Source organism: Meles meles, chromosome 1 (assembly GCF_922984935.1).
Source record: "Meles meles chromosome 1, mMelMel3.1 paternal haplotype, whole genome shotgun sequence".
Taxonomy (NCBI): domain Eukaryota; kingdom Metazoa; phylum Chordata; class Mammalia; order Carnivora; family Mustelidae; genus Meles; species Meles meles.
In genome coordinates this window covers 20,291,039-20,314,876 of record NC_060066.1, presented here as the reverse complement: position 1 = coordinate 20,314,876, position 23,838 = coordinate 20,291,039, and the positions used below count along the sequence as shown (strand labels likewise).

The following is a 23,838-nucleotide window of genomic DNA, read 5'->3' as shown; positions in this document are numbered from 1 at the left end:
TTCTGTTTGTATCACTGCCAAGACCATTAGGGAGCCTGCAGCTGTCCACAGTTTTGAAGTTTTGAAAACTCTAAGAGAAACAAATATATGGGATCGCCGGGCAGTAAGGAAAATGTTCCTCCTGCCCCACAGGGTAAGGGATCCTAGGTAGTGAGCGTGTGGAAGCTACTCTGAGGGCAGAGGCCGGGTAACCTTCAATACTTACCGTGAGATTAGCAATAATGGCTTTGGGGTCATCTGTTCAAAGAGAGAAGGAAAACAATTTCAAAAAAGATGATAATAATCACTAAGAGAAATAATTTTTACAGCAAGACTAAATTCTTTCTCTTTCTCCCCCCTCCCTGAAGAGTTATCACTTTAAGATTTGTTTAAAATATATATAAAATTGGGGTACCTGTGTGGCTGAGTCAGTTAAGAATCCGACTCTTGGTTTCAGTTCAGTCATGATCTCAGGATCCTGGGACCCAGCTCTGTGTCAGGCTCCCCACTCAGCAGGGAATCTACTTGTCTCCCTCTCCCTTTCCCCTGCTCTCTCTCTCTTAAATAAATAAATGAGTCTCTAAAACACACACACACACACACGTAAAATTGCGTGTTGGTATTTTAAAATTTTGGCCAGTGAAATGGAGCGGAAATACTCCAGTGGTAAATTTCCCTGCTAGATCTGGTTCTCCTCTTCTGGAAGGGAATTCCTCCTCCCAGAGCACAAGGATAATGGAAGATAAACATCATTAAATTACCCCCAAATGGTCCCTCCAGATCTTGGCTTTAGTTTATTTGCTATTTGACATCAGGAACCCAACTGGGCATTTGGGGCTTTTTGTGTAACTTCCTATTTATCTGCAGATCTAGGAAACAAGTTATCATCCACTTTAAGACGAAACTTTAATCCATTGAGTTATTTTTCTCTACAGGGAGTTTGGTTTCCTCAGTAACACCATGGGTCTAATTCCACAGGTAGTTGTCCCTCTCCAGACACACACACACACACACGCATCTCCTTTATTTTCACTACCAGTGAACAAAAGATATTTTAGTCAGTACCGTGGAAGAGCTAAAAGCAAAACTATGTAAATTATGGCTATGTATAAACTGTGGACAGGATTATAATATCTGAAGGCCCCCTTTCGGGAGGTGGGTATGGAGAGAAACAGCAGATTGTAGGTTGGTTGGATTTTGTTTTGTTTTAAAAAAATTTGCTTTAGTGTGTCATTATAGAATCAGCAGAAAAGGAAAGCAGCATACAGAAGAGATAGCAACTCTCAAGAAGCAGTCCTCCCTGTAATTTACATGTCAGTAGAGTAGGTCATATCTATACCGCAGGGCCTCATTCATACTAGGCGCTCAATAAACATGTTAATAAATACAAATAAATATTTGTTTTTTGTTGAAAATGCACGACTAAGCTTGCCTTGCAGTGTAAGTACACACTCGTCAAAGACAGTTTTCAGAATCTTAGTTCTAAAGTTATGAAATAAGAAGCTAAAATGTGGATCCCATTCTACTTAAATTTCTACTTAAATTGGGGTTCAATTTTAGGTGCATCTTTTTTAAAAAAGATTTTATTTATTTATTTGAGAGATAGCACAGTGGGGGCTGGGTGGGCAGAGGAAAGGGAAGAAGCAGACTCCTCACTGAGCAGGGATCCTGATGTGGGATGGGCTCCATCCCAAGACCCTGGGATCAGGACCTGAGCTGAAGGCAGACATTTAACTGACTGAGCCACCCAGGCACCTCTTAGTGCATCTTTTAATGGAAAGCAAGTAAGGAATCGTGGTAGCAAAATGATTAGCCCAAATTGTGTCCCAATCACGCATAAGCTTTGCAGACACTTTCTCTCTGGTCTCCCAGCTACTCTGGGAAGCAGGTGCTATTAGAATGTTCACAAAGCCAATGGGCATTTAGGAGAGGGGGACTTGCCCATGGGGACTCTAGCAAACTGAGAATACCATGCTTCAAAGCTCTGCATTCTGTGGGCTCATAAACCATAGTCCACAAAGGGACCACAGTGGGCAAGTTCACGTTCTTTGATAATGAAGAAAAATAAAGAGCATGGGGCAATCTTGTGCTCAGATAAATCTCAGAGAATGACTGGAAAATAACAAATACCCAAGCCCATGCTTAGGAGACCAACCCTTCAGTCCTGAAGTTCTCAGGCCTCTCTTGCTGACAGCTCCCACTTTGCCTGTGGGGAAGAGGTCCCCAGCACAGTCTGGTGCTTGAAGACTGGGTGTCTGGTTTCACATCCCAGCTCTGCCACTTCCTAGCTCTCATCCTCCTAGTTGGTAACATCACCTCTCTCTGGGCCTTGATTTCTACTCTGCAAAAGGGGACAGTAACACTTGGCCCACAAGGTTATTAGAAGGATTAAAGAAGACCGTGTGCATGTTTAGCTGAAATAGTGATATGACCAAGACGTCATCACTGTAGCTAACATTTACACAACTCTGACTATGTGCTAAACACTAATTTATGTGACATGCGGCTAATCCCTCATTAATCTTTCCAACAATCCTTACTTTGTAGATGAGGAAACCAAGGCACGGAGTGTATAAGTAGCTCACCCAAGGTCATAGAGGGACCACCTGGCAGAGTTGGGATTTGAACCCAGACATCCTGCCACCAATGTCTATACTTCTCACCACCCCTTCTACTGACCCTCACCAAAAGAAATCACATACCTGCAAGTGTTTGTATGGTATGAAATATTTAATTATTGGTGCTTATTATTTCATTGGCCTCAAGAAAGTTTTCCTTTTCCCCTAAAACAGCTTTCCCATTACATTTACTGATGTCTGAAGGACCTTTCAAAATAGACAAAGACTTTCTTGCCTAAGCCCTAATATAAAAGTACTAAATCAAGAGGTACCCTAGTGACTCGTGTCCAGTCTCTGGCCAGGGCCGGCCTGTCTCAAGTAAGCAGTGAACTGGGGAGGACACGGAGGACAGAAATGGCATGGAGAGAAGCGGCAGAAACACTGATCATTTGTTTATTTTACAACGTTGCCTGGAGCTGACCTTGGAATAGTTCCCTTTCGTGTTGACTCAGGAACGCAGTTTGGGAAAAACTTAATTTTCCAAAGCTTTGCACTTGTGCCAATGGTTTCTTATTCCCAAGGCTAAAACCTCTAAAAGATTTTCTTCCCCCCAAAATGCAGCATGTCTCCAACAAAACTGTGGACTTTTCAGAAGCTAGATGGGCACCACCTAAAACATCTTAGTCTATAAATAAAAGTTCTCGTCAGTAGCATATGTAACCTGAACGTGTACAACATAAGTGACCAGATTGTTCCTGTTCATATCGTGTAGAACGGCCACCATTTCCCAAGGGCATCTTCATTCTCCTGTGTTCTGTCCATCACTTTCATAAAGACGAAGAGTCCCCTTCAACTGGGCTCCTAGGGGCATCCAGGGTCTGAGTGTGGTTCTGTCAGTCCTGTCCTAGACTCCCCAGCTTCAGCGAGAAAGCAAGCCTGCACCTCTTGTTGAAACAGTCCTCTCCTGTAAAAGCTTATGATTGTATGCATGTCTCAAATTAAGTGTATTTTCCACATAAAGAAAACAAGGGCAAATATTTACATAATGCTACCATGTGCCAGGACGCACTCTAAGGGATGTGCACAGATTCATTTTCACAACAACTCAAAGCTTCCCATTTTTCAGATGAAAAAAATGAGGCTTAGGCATTATATGACTTATTCAAGGCCACCTAGCTAAGAAGTAGAAAAATTTGGATTTTTACCCAAGTAGTCCAGCTTCAGAGAAAAAGCCCTTACATACTCTACTATATTACCATTCTGACAACTTAGTATTTTTAAGACTCAACTTACATTTTGCATTATTGTTAAATCTGGGCCGAATTCTTCCTAGAGTTCCGGGCACTAACGTAATGTCATCCACATTAGTCAGATAATTGCTCAAGAACTCCGTTCTGTCGCATGTGACATCTTCCATTCCTAAGGGAGAAAAAGAAGTGTTTTTAGGCCACTGTAAACTTAAAATCCTAACACAGACACTAAAAATATCATCCAGGCATCTCCTTAGTTCGTTTGTCACAACCTAATGCGAGGACCCCTCTCCTTTGAGATGTCTGAACTTGACTTTAATTTTTTTTAATGCTTCTTTATATCAATTTTTACCAGGTTTTGATTTAGTCACATCATCTCGAAGTGCTAGAAGACTGAATATGCATCATCTCAATGACCATCTTAAATCATTCAGCAAAAACAGCAAGACAAAGGAAGTAACTATGATCTTTCTTTTAAGCTACTTACATAGACATTATGAAAAAGATCTACTCTTAAAAAAAAAAAAAAAGAATCCTAGATTTCTTCAAACTCTTCCCAGCTGGAGGTGGTGTAAATGACCAGAATATATAGTCCTGTGTCTCTTTTATAAAATGTAATTTTTCAATTCTCTTTCTCTCCAATATATCTCCTGACTTGAGTACATAATCACCAGTCCTCGCTCTGTCTCCACTGGTGACCTTGGATGTTACTGACAAAATAATACTGGCAACAAGAGATGAGAGAAAAAAAAAATGTCAGCCCTAATGACCACCCAAACTGAAAAACAAAATATTGCTGAAAGCAAGTTGTAAACAATGTAATCAGTCAAAACTAAAGGCTAGCAACTAGAACACAAAAAGGGTCTAGGTAGGGAATTTTTTTAACCAAAAAGTATTCTTCCCTCACACAAGATTTGTTGCCTGCCCCCTTACCAAAAAATGTCTTGATCGATGTTAAAAATAAATAAATAAATAACAACACAAACTCAAATCTCAGAATAACAGACTAGGGAGGCTGGTCATTTTGAAATTTCTGAGATGACATGGAACTGTGAAGATTTAATATCCTGCTTGGCACAATCCAACAGATAGATATTCTCTAAGAGCAGGGAAATAAGGGATTCTGTAAAGGACATCCTAAGGTTTTGAAATAAAGAAATAAAGAAATAACCCAGAGTGGCAGGGACCTGATAAAATCCAAATTATTCCCTCTTGAGAGTCCCAGATCGACACTCCCACCTCTTTCTTCAAAACAAATTAGAATGAAAAGAGACAAAACCATATTCTAACATAGCACAAAGGGTATAGAACTTGTCTTTTAACATTTAAACTCCCAGAAAGAAAAAGTAAAACAATGAACAGCTACTATGTTTTAGTACACTGTTAACTCAGGAAGAGGACGTCTCCAAATCCATATTCGTGGAAGACTGGAAGGTTCTTCCATTGGTTATATGTCTAGGAAGTCACTTCTGCTGCCCCAGGGGTGAATCATCTCTCTTGATCTCAAAGACCATATGTGAAGGGCTTCTCAAGCATCATCCCCTCTCATCCTCCTGACTAACACTGTGTAGATAGTGTTAAGTGTTCTCATTCTCCACAAGGGGAGGCCACATCTCAGGGCTCTTGAGTGGCATAGCGCAATTTGAACTCCATTGAAATCCACTCTTACTCCAAACCCCAGGCTCTGAAACACTAAACCATACTACCTTTCAAGAAAGGGATGCTATGGCTTCCCAAAGCCAACACAATCTACTCAGCTCAGAATCCTGCTCCTGGTAAGACAAGGTTTTTTTTTTTTTTGGTTTTTTTTTTTTATTCGTTTATTTGTTTATTTACAGCATAACAGTGTTCATTGTTTTGGCATCACACCCAGTGTTCCATGCAGTACGTGCCCTCCCTATTACCCACCACCTGGTTCCTCAACCTCCCACTCCCCTCCCCCCCGCCCCTTCAAAACCCTCTGGTTGTTTTTCAGAGTCCATAGTCTCTCATGGTTCATCTCCCTTTCCAGTTTCCCTCAACTACCTCTCCTCTCCATCTCCCCATGTCCTCCATGTTATTTGTTATCCTCCACAAATAAGTGAGACCATATGATACTTGACTCTCTCTGCTTGACTTATTTCGCTCAGCATAATCTCTTCCAGTCCTGTCCATGTTGCTACAAAAGTTGGGTATTCATCCTTTCTGATGGAGGCATAATACTCCATTGTGTGTATGTACCACATCTTCCTTATCCGTTCATCCGTTGAAGGGCATCTTGGTTCTTTCCACAGTTTGGCGACTGTAGCCATTGCTGCAATAAACATTGGGGTACAGATGGCCCTTCTTTTCACTACATCTGTATCTTTGGGGTAAATACCCAGCAGTGCAATTGCAGGGTCATAGGGAAGCTCTATTCTTAATTTCTTCAGGAGTCTCCACACTGTTCTCCAAAGTGGCTGCACTAACTTGCATTCCCACCAACAGTGTAAGAGGGTTCCCCTTTCTCCACATCCTCTCCAACACACGTTGTTTCCTGTCTTGCTAATTTTGGCCATTCTAACTGGTGTCAGGTGGTATCTCAATGTTGTTTTAATTTGAATCTCCCTGATGGCTAGTGATGATGAACATTTTTAAATCTAAGACCTTTAAATGCCCTAGTATAAGACTGGGACCCATCCACTTCTTAGACATCAAGCTTCAGCCTGTGACCAAATGCTCTTAACACGTCTGGGCAACTTAAATTGAATCAGCTGTGTCCCCCCATGCTCCAGATTCTCTGTCTTATCTGTAGCTCTCCACCAAGTCAAACTCATGGAGTGTGATTTCACAGAGAGTTGCATTTAGCCCCTGCCAAAGAGCAAGTTAGTCCCACAACTTTCAAAAAATTTCTCCTAAATGTCCTAGAACACTCCGGAAAGAAAATTACATGCTCAAAGCAGACCTTTGACTAGGGAGTCTTGTCTGCCTTTCTTAACTACCAAAGAGTCTACCAAAATTTTTCCCCCAAACTCTCTCCTAGAAGGGAATGGAGACCACATTCAGGGTCTCTCTTTCAAACAGAATTCTAGAATGCAGGAGGTACTCTCTAGAACTCAAGATGCACAGCTAGGAGATACAAACGCTCTCTGAGGACCCCCTTCCAGCTTTCTAATATCTAATGTTTAGGATGTTCAAAAGAGTTGTCATGAATTTTTATCCTTTATACAGTGCTTTAGAAAAACTCTCCTTCTTCCTCTCTTTAACAGTTTCTGTAACTGAAGTAAGGTCCTCTGGTTTGGGTCTCAAATTCCCTCAGTGAATACAGGGCTATCATTTGACTTATACACCTCTTCTTTGCTAAGAACGCTATGTCTCTTCTTCCTTATCATATTTAGATTGATTTCTTTAGCCACATAAACTCATAGGATCCTTTGGGGAGATGTAACTAACAGAGATGAGGTAGTAGGACTCTATATGTCACATTTATGGAGGAAGTGATTAACACCACAAGCAAATCTTTAGTAAGACACACACTTTAGTAAGAGACAAACTTTTGTAGAAAGACTTCCTTTCTTGCAAAGAAAAGGAAGACATAGGAAGTCCCTGGTTTTGATCAAAATGGTTGGATCATCTCATACCTTGAGTCATGGCCTGATTTCTTTCCCTACCCTGAAGAAAGGGGGAAGGTGGTGAAGAATGTAATCTGGGATTTTGAGGGCATGGGTTCCTCCCCCAAACACCATCAGAAACATGATCTATGTGGCTGCTCTATTAGTAAAGAGAAAACAAAGCTTTACCATGGTCTCCAACAAAGATGACATTGACACAGCGATGCAGCTTCAGCTGTTTCAGTCCATCCATTAATTGCCCCACTGTTTTGTCAATTTCCCTCAGAGGATTTGTCATCTGGAAAAAGGAGCAAATTAGTCCCTGCAGGTATTTTCTTATCCTTCCAGCTTCTCAAAGTTCTTCTATCCCTAGAACATTCTGGAAAGAAAACTTCGGGCCCAGAGGCAGAGCTTTGTCTAGGGAGATTTGCCTGCCACTCTTAATGGAAACCTGTTCTGAGCACTTTTATTTGTATTATTTCAGGAACATAAAACCTCTCCTCATCCAATCCCTTTCAAAATTCTGTGATACAAAAATATCAGAAATATTAAGGGTAATTCTTTTCTTTTTTAGAAATAAAATGACCTTTTTAAAATGTAACATCGTTAATTAAATCCAAGAATTTTGAGAGTGAGAAGAAAGTCAGATGGATAGTTAAAGCCTCTTGTTCGTTAGGTGAAATCACATCAGGTTTTGAACCATGGCGAGAAGATGGAGGCTAAGTGAATCAAAAGCAATTCTGAGGTAAAAGGGTACCCTTCCACTGGATGCTAAAACAGAACCTCATTACTACAACGGAATCCATCTAATGTTTCAAAGAATTGAACTGTCAATGTCTGAGAACAATAGATTCTTACGAGAGAAGAACCTCTTCCAAGAAACAAGCTGCAGTTTCTCAAGTTAGTCCCTTTCAAGCTGATTTTGAGTTAAAAAAAAAAAAAAAGATTCTATAAGAATCCTAACTTCACAAGAAGTGAACCACTGAGCTTGTTCTAGATTTCTTATTCAGCCTAAGGAAACACAAGAACTCAGTTCCCTGAGGAACATTTCCAAAGCCGAAGAAACATAATCTGTCCCTCATATTCTTGCTTCAGTGGAAGCATCTAAGAGCATGAATGCTCCCGCACAATAAAGGCTTCCCCTCTCATGGCATCTCTGTGCAATGAAAAGGTTTCCAGGAAACACCTCATCAGACAAACACTTGACAGTACTTTGGATGAATGTTACAATTTAGCTGCAGCCACACACATACACCCAAGAAGACTGGTCAGAACAGCGGGGTCTGCATATCATTTTCTTAAATTTCAGGCACACAATATTATCTTCCATTAGCATCTTCTCAAATGACTCAAGACCTTTCCTCATATCATATCCTCAGTAAAAATCCGGTGTAAACTTGTTTTTCTTCTTGACAGGGGTCAGAGTTTCAAATTCTGTCCCAAAGAGTAAGTCGTAAGTGCAAGTCTCAGGATGATATGTGCAAGGAGCATCTGAAGGGTTAATACGTGTGAGACTAACTGGTATTTGCTTCTGAGAAAAGCAAGCTCTCCTCTAAGACCTTTGCCTCGACAAAAAAAAAAAAAAAAAAAAAAAAAGTGCCATATATATCAGTCCTTGGCGATGACTTGTTCTCACCAGACAACTTAGCTGAAATCCAGGACCTCCTTCCAGTGATTAACTCAGATAGTTATAAGCAAGACAGTGCCTTGGAGATATCTGAAGGTTTCAAGAGAAGTGACAACCTACAGCCTGTCCTGAATGTAGTGAAAAGAGCAAACATCACTCATGTCTCTATGGGAAAATACACACAATGCCAACTTTCCACGGTTTTCTTTCCTTCTGTTTCAGCCGTTCCCTTACCTATAACCTAGGACCTTTTCTGGAAGGTACAGGCCTCTAATCTAAGCCAATTTTCTGTTGAGCTCTAATTTACATTGTCTTTGAAGACTCCCCTCGCTGTTTTTCTGGATTGTTCTCAAGAACCAAGGCTACAAAGCATCATAACAGATTCCATGAAGAAGTGCAAGCAAATCCAACAGCCTTTTAACATTCATTCAAGCCTAAATGTTAATACCAGTTTTAGGGCAACTAATTCTAGAAGGTTCTTTTTTCCTGTCTTGCTGAAAGTTCAGGAGGTCTTCACATTAATGTTAACCTCTGAAGTATTAGATTCTTCTGGACTCCAAGCCAAGGATGATGCAACCTGAGTTTTTCTGAAACTTATTCAGCTGATTTTCAAACCAAGGCACTGAAGGAAACCTTTGACTCAGACCTGCCCGCCACAAAGCTTTGGAACAATAGATAAACTTACTTTGTCCTGACGAGTTTCCGCAGCATAATGATCCATCCTATGTAATTTTCTTCTTCTTTTCTTTGGAGGAGCAACTGGTCTTTCCTGTCTCCTCTTAGGGATAACCTTCCTCTTAGGTCTCTTAGCCGGAGTAAGAGGTGAGCCATAACTACTCTCCTGTACTGGCGGATAGAGATGTCTGGACTCAGAAGTCGTCTGTCCCTCTGGGTCAGATAATAAAGCTCACACTTTGCCATCTGGGGTCAGCAGAGCCGTAGTTAGAAAAACTAAGGCTCCTTAAGTGAGAAAAAGTGGGTATGAGGAGTGATTCCGGGAACTCTATAGAGAGAAGCCTCCTCAATCCATCTTGACACAGCCGTCACAACCTCTTCATTGAGAGCAAGACAGTCTAAGAGTATCTAGTTATGTGGGTGACATACTGTTCAGCATTCCATAACTCCTGCCTTGGGGAGAGACTGGTCCTTCATTATCCAAACTCTCCATTTTTGAAGTACTAGAAGAAAACCAAATAGAACACTAGCCATTTGGTCATTTCAAGGTGACAGCGGGATACATATAGGTGACGTCGGTTCAGAATCCGATGGATATCTTTTCACACCACCGATATATATCAAAACAAGGGTCACCTTCATTGGCGAGGATTAGGAAAAAATATTTTTAAGCCAAGGTGGAGTGACACATCAATAATAAGCAATCCTCCTTGGTCATGGATGTGTACTTACACAAATCGAGACTTTCCGCAGGAGAGAGAACTTCTCACTGATAATTTAGGTTTTCAGTAGAGGGGAACTTTAACCCCAAGAGAACCATAAATAAAACTGTCTTTTAAAAAATTATCTTGTGAAATTAGGTAAAATATAAAAAGTCATCAAGATCTCTTCATCTTGGTTTTACATATCAAGAAAAAAATCAACGGGCTGATACTCTTCCCATCAGAAATCCCCTTCCTGTGGGGAGTGAGGACAGCACTTGGTGTCCTATTTTGAAAATCTAGAGAGCAGTGAAGCTGACACAGAAGCTGAATAAGGAAGATAATCTTTTGGGATTTCCAAATGCTAGAGAAAAACAGGCCCCTGATTTGTTGATGGTGCAAAGGTGAATTAAAGCAGCAAGCCCTAGGGTCTCCCTAATTGAGTCTCTCTCTCGCTGGGACTGCTCCAAGAACCATTCAGATGCAGGAAGGGGCGGGAGGAGGGACGATGTTAGTGTATCCAAGGAGGAGGCCATCCGCCATGCCAGGTCACTGAGTCTAGAGCAAGCGACTGCAAAGGCTTTTCTACCTCATCCTCTCTCTCCAGCAGAGCGATGGAAAGACCCAGCCCCACAGACTCCGGTTTGGTTTGGTTTTTTAAAATGCATCTAGTATTCAGGCAGTTCTCCATGAGAAGAGAAGCAAAAGAAAAAGAGGGTTTCCCAGTTCGTGGTCACTGAACCCATTTCAGCTAGCGCTCGTCCGCCCATCAGACACTCGGCCATTCGCAAGACAACAGACCTCAACATTCCGAAGACTCCGTAAGCGGGCCCTTGTGGTTGCAGCGGGTTAGAGGAGCAGTGGGAGAAACAGAATTTAGTCAAAATGAGTTTTCATCCAGGGATTACATCTCAGGTAGATTCTTCTTCGAATGTTAGAGGTAGACGAAAGCTAAGTCTTTACTGACCAGCCATACTTTAGTCTGACTTAGAAGATTTAGCCTGAGGTTATTAGGAGGATGGAAGGTAGAGGGGCAAATTTCCCTGCTTTTCAGAAGGATACTTTGCCATCTGAAGGTAGAAACTAGCCAGCCAAAGCTCTGCCTCTAGGCCTGGAACAGCAGCCGAACGAGGAGTCACAGAGGAAAGCATAGAAGGTCAAGGAGAAAAAGATTGCGCCAATAATCAAAAGCAAGCATGTTTCTGAACATTCACCATTACACTATGAAACCAGGAGCAATACACCATTTCTTGTGGCTATTAGCCCACTGTTTGGTCATCTCATTTAATAGCCTTTGAGAATCATCCTGAAAAAAGTATACTCAGTAAGCAAATAAAGCACAGATTTTTAACTACATCATAGCATGTAACATTCTGTCAGACTGAATTTCTTCAGTTCAACTTCAAATATAAGGTATTTTCTCCTTAGATGTAAATTATGACATGTCACTGATTTTATAAATAATACTTTGGCTTGTAAAGTCTTTATTCACATACCACATGTATATAATTGATAGAAACCCATTAGTCGAGAGAAGAGAGGTTTTGCTGGCTTGTTTTGGTTTCGTGTTTTTAAAGTGTAAATGGTTTTGCTTTTCATTCAGTAAAAATAAGATTCCTAGAACCAAACGAGAAAGAGTTGAAATCTGAAAATATTCCTTGCCTTACCAGAAGAAAGTGGCCAGGTTTCCAGGTAAACCAGAACTGAAGATACATTCCAAGATATCTAATTAAGAGTGTTTTACCCAGTGGATATATGAGAATATTCCAGCTTATAAGAAGTATTAATATTAGAAAGAACATAGCATGAATATTTCCAAGTCTTAATTCGAAACTTCTAGAGGGGGGAAAAAAAACTCTGTATATTTCTGAGCACCCCTGAGCACAACGCCATCATTACAACAAATTCAAGCATCCTATACTGTGTTCTATTATTACTGCTCAGCACTTAAAAAAAATAAGCTTTTCGCTTATTTCTTGATTAAAACACACACACACATACACTTTCAAGTATGTTCATCACAACTGAACTACATGTATGAGAAATCCAGGGATGTTTGTGGGTCAAGAATGCTAATTGCTGAGCTGTATATCTTTCAAAGAACTGAGGACTGTGAGAGTTCCACCTGTTCATAACGTAAAAAACCAACTTTTGACATAAAGAAAATCTTCTGTCTGAATCGAACATGGCTGTTTAGCAGAACGCTCTGCTTACCTCCTGGTGATTTAAAGCGTTCCATGGGAAGAACGCAGGAGCTCTGAGATTCTGCCTCTAAGTCCACTTAAAGGCCAGGTGACCCGAGCCACCCCATATCTCTTTAGGTACCAACCTCCTGCTTTTAAGAGAGTGGTTATACCAATCTCTGACTTGCCTAAGCCATAGCATCTTCTAGGGGACATTATTATCCAAGCAAAGTTCAACTTTTAAATAAGGCACATGGAACTGCTTAGGATTTTTTTTTTTTTAAACATTTTAATAAAACGTGGTTCCTTTGGTTCACTTTAGATTAATCTCAAAGAAAGTTATCCTAAAGATAAAGCAGCCACGCTTGCACTGGCAAGAGTAAGATTTGCGTTTCATACAGATGTTTATCTCATTTTATCATTTGTGTTTCATAATCATGTGACACTCGTTAAACATCAAAGGGAGAGGAAAAAGAACATCAGACTTATAGAGCTGCAACGATTTAAGGCAAACCAAGAATGCTTTTACATAGCCATTACTTTGCAGTGTTTGAAAGAAGTCACTGCAGAATTGATGGTCAAACATTCAAAAATACTTAGGTATTTCTGGTGTATGCAGTATTTGCTGCCTTTAGCTAGATATGCTGCATTTTGCTCAAAAATATTTAAGCCAAGACGCACTTCTCTATGTTTCTTACTCAGTCTTATGCTGAACACAGTGAACTTAATTATCATCAACGGTGCTATCATAGGCTATTAGAGAATGGGAGGCAGTTTCCATCAGCAGAGTTTTTGAAATGATTTCTCCTCCCCAGTCAAGTTCAAGCATTGATGAAGACCTCACCACTCTAATTAGAGCAAGAGATGGAAACCATTTTAGATTTGCAAATCCCATCCTGTCTTAAAATGATCTATGCTGCAACACCGGGAAGATTTCCATCTCCAGATGACTGAGGGACATCATAAAATACAGCCCTCTTCTCCTTCCCGTCTCTGAATTTGAAATTCGACTGGTTAGCGTCTAACAAACAGATGGTTTTCAACTGAGATTCCTGGCTGTTTGAGAAAAGGGCGTTACATTGCTCTGCTAAATAGATTCGTTCAGTAGTGCATTTCCCTTAATTAAGAATCAGTTTCATTTGGGGGAGTGATGGATATGTCCACAGTTTCGATTGTGGTGATGGCTTCACAGGTGTATATATACCTGTGTCAAAATTTATCAGACAAATAATGTCCAATGCTAGAACATATGCCAGGTTGGTTGTACCTGCTAAGGCTATTAGAGCTACTTAGCTGACCTACCTTCTCTGAAATGCACAATCCTTTTAAGGGAACTGAAATTCAGCTTGAGTGTCTTGTCCTGCAGGTTTCGACTTCCGATGCCTTTCCATTCCTAACCCAGGGATGGCAAATGCCACCCTTTCCTGATCCCCTGCCTTCTGACGCCTTCAGCAATGGCACATACCCCTCGTATGAACACCAACGGCAGGCTAGGTTTGAATAGCAAATCAATCGGAACTGAAACTCCTGCTTAAGAAGTAGGTGTGTTTAAGATTTTTTTTAAGTGTTTTTTTAATCTTGTAGTTCTTTGACTCTATATAAACCTGCAGGTGCAAATACCCAAGAGACTTTATACAAATCCAGAAATCCAGTCAGTAGCCGGGGGGCGCAGGTTCTCCTCAGGAAGATGATAAGCTACTAACCTCAGGGCCAAAAGGGCCATATTTGTGTCCGGAGAAATCAGGTTGTTCGGAATAGAAGGCATAGACCGAAGGCCTGCAGGGAAATTGGAAGGTTCAGAATCTCCCCCAAACCACAGATAACAGAGAATCCCAAGTATCCCTCCACACTGAGAAAAACTCCTCTCCAATCTAGTTAAGTAATCTCCCAACCACTGTTAATCTTAACATGGAAAAGATCTCTTTTGTTTCTCGGTGGGGGAGGGGGGGGATTCTATTCTTTCCACATCTACCACCCCCTACATACCACCCCCTACACTACCCCCGCTGTGCTAACTGCCTGGTACCACCTTCAGGGAGCAAATGTCACAAAGGATTATCTGAATGCATACTCAGGTCTTTGATCCTCAAGATAATAGAGCCCAGTGGAAAGTCACATGGACCACAGGGCCAGCGGCCTGAACGAACATCTCCATGAGAGGGAGAACTCGGTCTTACTGCTTCCCTAGTGCTTGGGAGGCTGCTGCTGGCTCATTTATCAAAGCCAGGAACCCCCCGGAGCTCTGCTCTGGTGGCCAGGACGAACAGCTGTACTAACCCCTATAATTAAGGGGTCCCCTATGGTCTATGTCACCATATCTTTCTTAGGGAACTAAGGCTCAAGGCTGAGAACCACAGAACTTAGGAATCCCGCACCTCGACCGTGCCCATCTAGTCCTCATCCTGTTCTGACCTAGGATGAAAATGTGCTAGAAAGAGGCTAAGTCAGGGGGACAGCCATAAATACCTTCCGTCGTCTGGCAGGGTGAGCCACTGTAGAACGGTTAATATTCTCCGCTCGTGAGGGATGACCCTGGCGGGGGGTGGGGGAGGTCACAACAAGCAAACATGATGTGAGGTCGTAGTTCTACACCCTCCCGCCTGCTGAGTCCTTGCTCTGGTACCCAGGCCAAGGGCTCTCTATTTACCACCACCTGCTTTCACTTCCTTGCTGCAAAAGGCCCTCTTTCGAATTTGTGTTTAAACTTCCAATCCCTCTACAACATACTGTATGGCTCAACCTCTGTCACATGAGAGGGGACCAGAAACTCTGGTTCACAATCAAATGCGGAACCTGCCCCATTGATCAGAGACTCTGGTATAGGCGGAAAGGACCCCGGGCTCAGAAGCATCACCACTGAGTGAGTAAAGCCATTAGCTGTGGCCACAGAGGGACCAGAATATCCCCAATCAGCATCTTGCTGGGGCTGTGACCTCTCCTGACCTCTATGCCACTTTGACCTCTCCGGGCCTTAGTTTACTTATTGGTAAAAGAAAGATGATTGTGAAGATAAAATAAGACAAGACAGAGGCGCCTGGGTGGCTCAGTCAGTTAAGTGCCCACCTTCAGCTCAGGTCATGAACTCGGGGTCCTGAGATGGAGCCCGCATGGGGCTCCCTACTCAGCAGGGGGTCTGCTTCTCCCTCTTTCTCTGCCCCTCCACACCTCATGCACACACACACACACACCCTCTCTCTCAAATAAGTAAATAAAGTCTTTTAAAAAAATGAGACAACACAGGCAAAAGGGCACGTACAGTGCCTAGCACATTATATTCCAAAAAATCTTTAATTTTTATTAATGATCATGAGTTATCATTCTATCTCTAAAGACCTATATGACTTTAGAAACGTTACTCTGAAACTCTACTCTTCCTCTATAAAATAAGGGGCTGGGAAAGGTAGTCTTGAAATTCTCTTCTAGCTCTATAAAAATCTATCAAGAACAAGCCCATATAATTATGAGACTGACAAAAAGGGTATAATCTTCATCCACAATGACTTTTGTGTTTAAGCCTCATTCCTCTGTTGAAATATAATTACCCGAGATCTGGCACCAGCTTTAAGAGCTCTCCGCTAACATGACAGCACCGTAGCCGGGGCTGAGTTTCATTAAGACGCTCATGAGCACAGCGATGTTTTTACTTATGGGGGAGATTGGCTTGCTGTTTCCTAACAAGGAGCACCAAAGGCTTTTCTGCTCCCCGATCTGAGACCAGGAGTTAGAACTTGTTTATGACAAACTCAAACTAAAGCCCAAGTTTAATCGTTGGTACTAAAAATGGCTGCGGCCAAGAGTGAGCCCTAGGATAAATTACGTTCCCCGGGTGATAATGACGTGTGAGTGTGGGTTCATGGGTTGTAACACACACACAACTCTGGTGGGGGACGCTATAATGGTGAGCATGTGTCGTGGGGACCGGGGGTATATGAGGATTCTCTGTACCATCTGCTCAATTTGCTACGAACCCAAAACTACTCTAAAAAATAAACTCTACTGAAAACTTACTGTGGGATGCCGGTGAGCCATCTACACTTCTACTCTTGGGGGATGTGAACAAGGGCAAGCCACGAGGAAGACACATCTTTCTCCAACGCAGAAGCCTCCAGCTGGCAGGAGCTCTAATCCTGGAGCTCTCCCCCATGCGCGCCCTCTACCAGCCACGCTCGCCAACTCATAGATGGGATATTTGTCATTCCTCTGGCCCCCTCTCAGACTAGGACTATCCCACCAGCCCAGAAAAAAAGTCCTAATTTAAACAAAATCCAATGCCCTTGAATAAATGGGCCCCTGTTTATTATATCCTATAATTGAATTAGAACTAGGCACAGCAAAGCCACGTTAATCACTTCAGGTATTTAATTCAGCAGTCTCAGAAATCCCCTGTATCTGGACAAAATAATTACATATTTGGAATTCTTTCCTAACTTAGAAAAAAGCAAATGCCGCTGCCCTGCCATTTACCTCGCTTCCCTACCTACCTACAAGCTGCTTCATATTGTGTAATCGGTGTTAAGTCACAAAAGTGGACTCTGACGGATTTGCTTGATGCCAGTGGAAAAACAAGCTAATGGAACTTGTGTGGTACTTACAACACACACCTGCTCACACCTCTGCTAGATACGGGGTTTGTCCAGTGGCGGGCAGGGAATAAAAGTGTCCACCCCGGGGCGCCTGGGTGGCTCAGTGGATTAAGCCACTGCCTTCGGCTCAGGTCATGATCTCAGGGTCCTGGGATCGAGCCCCGCATCGGGCTCGCTGCTCAGCAGGGAGCCTGCTTTCCCTCTCTCTCTGCCTGCCTCTCTGCCTGCTTGTGATCTCTCTCTGTCAAAGAAATAAATAAAATCTTAAAAAAAAAAAAAGTGTCCACCCCAAGGCCAGAAGGTTTGGGGTTGAATCCTGACTCCAACGTATGTTGGTGATGAGACTTTGCCAAGTTACTTAACCTTTCAGGGCCTCTATAAAATGAAGATAATAATAATTACTATCTCATAAGTTTGTTGTAAGGATTAATAGAGAGAACACATGTAAATCACTTCGGATAGTGCCCAGGACATTGAGTTTAGAGAACGTTAGCTTCTGTCTTCATGTACTGGCTTCACTGGTCCACAGACATGAAACACTCATTCATGACATACTTGTTAAACATATATGATGTTCAAGGCTTTTGTGTGAATGTGAATAAAGATACAAAATACTCCTACTAAAAAGACCCTTACAGAGGAGTCACAGTTCTCTGCTTAGGAAGACAAGGACAGGATTGTCACTTCTGGGCAGGGGCTGAGTGTGTGTGCATGGTAAGACCCAGAGAGGGGAACTGTAGAGGACTGAGTATCCTTCCTGAGCATGATCCTGGGCACAACACTTTACCTCTCTTGGCCACAGTGTTGTAATCTCTCCAATGAGGAGGTGGACAGAGTGGTCTTGAACTTTCCTAGGAGTTCTAGATTATCTCTATGAGATTATCCCAGGAACCAAAAAGACATGGGCCCTAGCCATTAGTGTTTTGTTTTGTTTTGTTTTTTTAAAGATTTTATTTATTTATTTGACACAGAGAGAGATCACAAGTAGGCAGAAAGGCAGGCAGAGAGAGGGGGAAGCAGGCTCCCCGCAGAGAGCAGAGAGCCCCATCCCAAGACCCTGAGATCATGACCTGAGCTGAAGGCAGAGGCTTAACCCACTGAGCCAACAAGGCGCCCCGCCATCTAGTGTTTGAAATACAACACAGAGACAGCACAGACAACGCGGCAAAGGAAGACTGAGAGCCCAAACAGAAAGGAAAATGGAGCTCATGCTGTTGTCTTCACCATCACTGTTTGATAGAGAAGTTGTCATGAGACCAAGTATGTCAGACATGGTCGGAAAAGATAAAACTGACTGGGTGGCTCCGTCAGTTAAGCGTCTGCCTCCGGCTCAGGTCATGATCCTGGGGTCCTGGGACTGAGTCCTGCATGGGTCTCCCTGCTAGCAGAGAACCAGCTTCTCCCTCTGCCTGCTGCTCCCCCTGCCTGTTCTCTCTCTCACGTGCATGCTCTCTCTCTCTCACTCTCTCTCTCTCAAATAAATAAATTAAATTCTTTTTAAGTTTTTTTTTTTTTTTTTAAAGGAGGAATGGAAAATGAAGGGCTAGATGAGGTACTTAGTGTTAAAGGGGAACAAATTACCTTAGAACACATATCGTCATTGCCCGGTCAATGTCAAAAGAGATGATGTGAATTAGAAAACAAATACCATTCATCGGTTACTCTCTATGTACTAAGTACCTTCCTACGCTCTTTCGATAATTTAGCCCATGCCATCTTCACAACACCCTATGATGAAGATGTTCTCATTGCCATTTAAAGATGAGGACATTAATATATTGAGAGATTTAACTACTTGTACACAGTCAGCAGACTATGAACTGGCAAGGTGGGGATTAGAACCAATGTAAATACTCATACCTTCAGGGAATTACTGCCTTTGAACATGAACTTATACACACACACACACACACACACACACACACACACACACAATGTAATGGGGCATCAGCTGAGGATGACTTTGGAATAAAATGTTATCATGTAGGGGTGCCTGGGTGGCTAAGTGGGTTAAAGCCTCTGCCTTCGGCTCAGGTAATGATCTCAGGGTCCTGGGATCGAGTCCCGCATCTCTGCTCAGCAGGGAGCCTGCTTCCCCCACCTCGCCCCCTGCCTGCCTCTCTGCCTACTTGTGATCTCTGTCTGTCAAATAAATAAATAAAATCTTTAAAAAAAATAAAATGTTATCATGTAAAAAGCAAGAATAATTCTAGGTTACAGTCCAGAGCCACGTTAAAAAGATGGCCTTCAGAGTCTAAGTCTGTGGTCTAAATCTGGTTTTAAATTTAGGAATTTTCAGAATGTACCATGTGTCGATTCCCTGGATGTATATTTCATTAAATAACTAAAAGTAAAACCCTGGTTTGTTTTGTTTGTTTGTTTAGTTATAAAAAGATTAAAAAAAAAAAAAGAAAGCAAGCAAGAAAGCATCAAGCAAGCAAGCAAGCAAGAAAAAAAGGAAAAAACTGATTCCAAGTCACTCCCAGAATACAGAGACAAAAGAACAATAGCCTGGAAAGCAAAGCAAAACTAAGGACATGTTTAGAGCACACAAAAGCTACCTTCTTAGAAATGGTTTGAAATGGGTGGAGAAAATTACTATTCAAAATAAGAACACTGGGCCTTTTCAATGAAGCTCCGCAACAGTTTCGGGGGGCCAGGATGGGGACTAGGTATTAATTATGTTATTATGTTATTGGCCCCTCTCCATTCTGCCAAACAAGTATGTTGTGGGGCAGAAGAAGTCATTTCCGTCAGCAACTGTGACAGTCCAGGGTTAAATTGGTAGATCAACATGTCATTTACATGTCATTTCTAACATACCCACACTTCTCAACTCAGAAAACCTCTTTTAAAAAAAAGGCAGGAAAAGGAGACTTTTACAGGGTCACTGTCTTACCTTCAAATCACCACACTCAATTTCAATTTAGTCCTTCAAATCTGAAAAAGCTACTTTTATTCTCGAATTTGGAGAATATAGATGGTCCCACTCTGGATTAATGTGAACCTGTGATTGCTTTCAGCACACTACTATTATAGAATAGTCAGATTTTTGTTAAGACATTAGAGGCAAATATGGAAACAGCTTTAGGTGGTTAAAAAAAAAATGGAAAGAACATCTCAGTGGGAACAAAATCCCCATGAAAGTTGAAACAGATTCCTTTTCTTACTAGGGAGCCTTAAAAATAATCAACATGTTGACACTTTTATTAGGTAAGTTTCATCATAAGACTATTTTATGAACATTGACTACTAATCCCCCCATTGCCTCTGTAGGGAAGAGAAGTAGTTCCATTTTTCTTATTAGGGAAATCCTAGAGTTCGGTGGAAAATGGAGTGGAAACAGAGGCTTCCCCTTGTCTCCTATCTGGAATTTCCAATCTCTAGTCCTCTACATCAGCTGTCTGAGACCACACTAGACTTTAAATGTGTGAGCCAAAATAAATATAGCGAGTTATAGTATATTTAAGGAAAATGATAATGCAAACCCCAGCAATAAATATTCTAAGAGAAACATACATTCCCCAGATGGTAAGTTACCAAAATCAACAGGGACAGAAAAATCTTTAGGATGACAAGAAGAAGAGAAAATATTCTTTACATTCTGTTAAGAAAAGATGGGGGGGGGAAGAGGGGACGACCTCTAAAAAGGTGCTTGGAAGATTATTCCAATCAAAAAATATTTAACAGCTCGAGTTCTTTTATATTTAACTGAAGTAAAACCAAACTGAGTTCCTGTTTCATAAGCTAAATCATGACTATAATTTTACAAACATTGACAAAATAAAGGTAACTTACACCGACCAGAAGAATGTCCCAGCTTTCACCCCTTGCTTGGTGGCTGTAATCCATAGCTAATGAGGAAAATATAAGAGGCTTATAAAGTGTTCTGAGTTTTGGTCAAAGAAGAAGTTTTTAAAATATATTAGATCAGATATCTTACACTTTACCCACATCCCACTGTAAACTTCACATTATTTGTAATCATTCACTTTTCACATCTGGAAGTCAGAATCATTATTTCCATAAATGTCATTTAATACATTCTCTGCAAAAGCTTTCAAAAACTCTTCTGTGATCCTAGTGGCATTTTTAACTCTTATTTCATCTCAAAAGTCTCTTCTGTACCTGTCTTTTCTGATCACTGTTTTGAACATTTCACTTATATGACGGAATTCTGCTCATCAAAGGACCCAGGAGTGGACCATATGTTTCCTGTACTATTGAAAGCCAACACAGGAGAACCCCAATGGTACACAGATGCCAGAATCTTGGAACTTAGTTTTGTCTTGTTTTAAACTAGGTGAATGAAAAGGGCAAAAAGAAAAAAAAAAAGGCTATTTTTTTATCCTGGATTTTCTCATGCTCTTTTATTTAGTCTTTCAATAAATGGAATTTAAGGAATAAGCTCCTGGGATAAGTTAGGGGAACCAAGCATTTCATTGAGGCTTTTGAAATATTCTTTCCAAAACATGTTTTAGGAGACAAGATTCAGTGGTTAAGAACCTGAGCTCTGCAACCAGATCACTGGGTTTTAAGCCTTGCCTCTGTCACTCACCAACGGTGCAGTCCTCCAGTGAGTTCCTTAAGCTCTCTGGGCTTTGGTTTCCTTTAAAATGTAGATAGTATTACCTAGCACGTGGGATTATTCTAAGCTTTAATGAGTTAATACTTTTAAAGTCCTTAAAGCAGTGTCTTAGCATTTGGTGACCGCTGGATCAATTTTAATCTTAATTATGATGCAATGGAAAGAAATATAATCCAGTTATTCTAGGAACATTAAAAACAGCTTAGGATGGCCAGTGTCCCACTGAACATAAGTGTGTACAAAGAACCTTCCCCCACTCCTCAGGAGGCAAGCAGAAAGAAATGTGGCTGCTTTGTTATAAGACCCAAGCAGAAATGGTCTAGGAATTGCAGCAAGCCCCTTTTCCGGTTTCCTTGTATCCAGACTTCCAGAGGGTCTTACAGACTCCAGGGGAAACCTCTGGGGTTTGAGGAAAGGGGAAAATTGGGAGGTGCGGTGTTTCCATGAGATTGGCCATGTCTTCAGAAGGGTCTGGGGCATCTGGCCTTGGGGAATTCTGCAGATTCCAAAACCCCAGAGGAGGGACTGAAGATCTCCAGCCTGGTGGAATCATAGCTCTTGCAGTTGGCAAGTAAGGGATGGGCAGGAGAGCTAGGAGAACTCTCTCAGACTGGAGGAGGTGTGGGCTGCCTAGGGAACGCCAGCATGGGGAAGGTGGTGCCCTCATCCCATAGGGATGGGTCATAGCAGTAAGGATCTCTGATTGCTCTGACTGCCCTTCCAGACTGGTTCAGAGCATCCTTCTGCTTTACGGACAAACTCTGGCATGCTGGGGGTCCCAAGGCCAACCAGGATTCAAAATTCATTTCATTTCAACCAGAATTCATTCATTTCTTTTTTTCTTGGTGATCACATTTTTGAAAGGGTTAGGGAATAGAAGATTCCCTTTAGTTTATGAATTTTTGAGTTATCTGTAAGCCAATTCATTTTGGGAGTGGAAGAATCCTTGATCATTATTTCTTTTTTTTTAATTAATTTATTTATTTTTATTCTTTTATTTACAGCATAACAGTGTTCATTGTTTTGGCATCACACCCAGTGCTCCATGCAGTACGTGCCCTCCCTATTACCCACCACCTGGTTCCTCAACCTCCTACCCCACCCCACCCCACCCCACCGCCCCTTCATAACCCTCTGGTTGTTTTTCAGAGTCCATAGTCTCTCATGGTTCATCTCCCCTTCCAGTTTCCCTCAACTCCCTCTCCTCTCCATCTCCCCATGTCCTCCATGTTATTTGTTATGCTCCACAAATAAGTGAGACCATATGATACTTGACTCTCTCTGCTTGACTTATTTCGCTCAGCATAATCTCTTCCAGTCCCGTCCATGTTGCTACAAAAGTTGGGTATTCGTCCTTTCTGATGGAGGCATAATACTCCATTGTGTATATGGACCACATCTTCCTTATCCATTCATCCGTTGAAGGGCATCTTGGTTCTTTCCACAGTTTGGCGACTGTAGCCATTGCTGCAATAAACATTGGGGTACAAATGGCCCTTCTTTTCACTACATCTGTATCTTTGGGGTCAATACCCAGCAGTGCAATTGCAGGGTCATAGGGAAGCTCTATTCTTAATTTCTTCAGGAATCTCCACACTGTTCTCCAAAGTGGCTGCACTAACTTGCATTCCCACCAACAGTGTAAGAGGGTTCCCCTTTCTCCACATCCTCTCCAACACCCGTTGTTTCCTGTCTTGCTAATTTTGGCCATTCTAACTGGTGTCAGGTGGTATCTCAATGTTGTTTTAATTTGAATCTCCCTGATGGCTAGTGATGATGAACATTTTTTCATGTGTCTGATAGCCATTTGTATGTCTTCGTTGGAGAAGTGTCTGTTCATATCTTCTGCCCATTTTTTGATATGATTATCTGTTTTGTGTGTGTTGAGTTTGAGGAGTTCTTTATAGATCCTGGATATCAACCTTTTGTCTGTACTGTCATTTGCAAATATCTTCTCCCATTCCGTGGGTTGCCTCTTTGTTTTGTTGACTGTTTCCTTTGCTGTGCAGAAGCTTTTGATCTTGATGAAGTCCCAAAAGTTCATTTTTGCTTTTGTTTCCTTGGCCTTTGGAGACATATCTTGAAAGAAGTTGCTGTGGCTCATATCGAAGAGGTTACTGCCTAT

General features: G+C 41.7%; 1 protein-coding gene across 5 annotated transcripts in view; it reads right to left on the bottom strand.

The window, feature by feature from the left end:
• The window catches only part of ENPP2 (ectonucleotide pyrophosphatase/phosphodiesterase 2), a 111,685-nt gene that overhangs the window by 30,930 nt on the left and 56,917 nt on the right, over window positions 1-23,838 (bottom strand). For 4 of the 5 annotated variants that reach the window (XM_045999418.1, XM_045999401.1, XM_045999411.1 and 1 more), the window contains exons 9-14: window positions 20,924-20,979; window positions 15,009-15,074; window positions 14,246-14,318; window positions 7,546-7,654; window positions 3,831-3,956; window positions 206-237 (exon numbers count right to left, since the gene is read on the bottom strand). In XM_045999418.1, the coding sequence (XP_045855374.1) occupies window positions 206-237; window positions 3,831-3,956; window positions 7,546-7,654; window positions 14,246-14,318; window positions 15,009-15,074; window positions 20,924-20,979 (462 nt within the window). Of the gene's footprint in view, window positions 1-205; window positions 238-3,830; window positions 3,957-7,545; window positions 7,655-9,668; window positions 9,825-14,245; window positions 14,319-15,008; window positions 15,075-20,923; window positions 20,980-23,838 lie in introns of all 5 variants that reach the window. The other variant, XM_045999434.1, reaches the window with a different exon arrangement.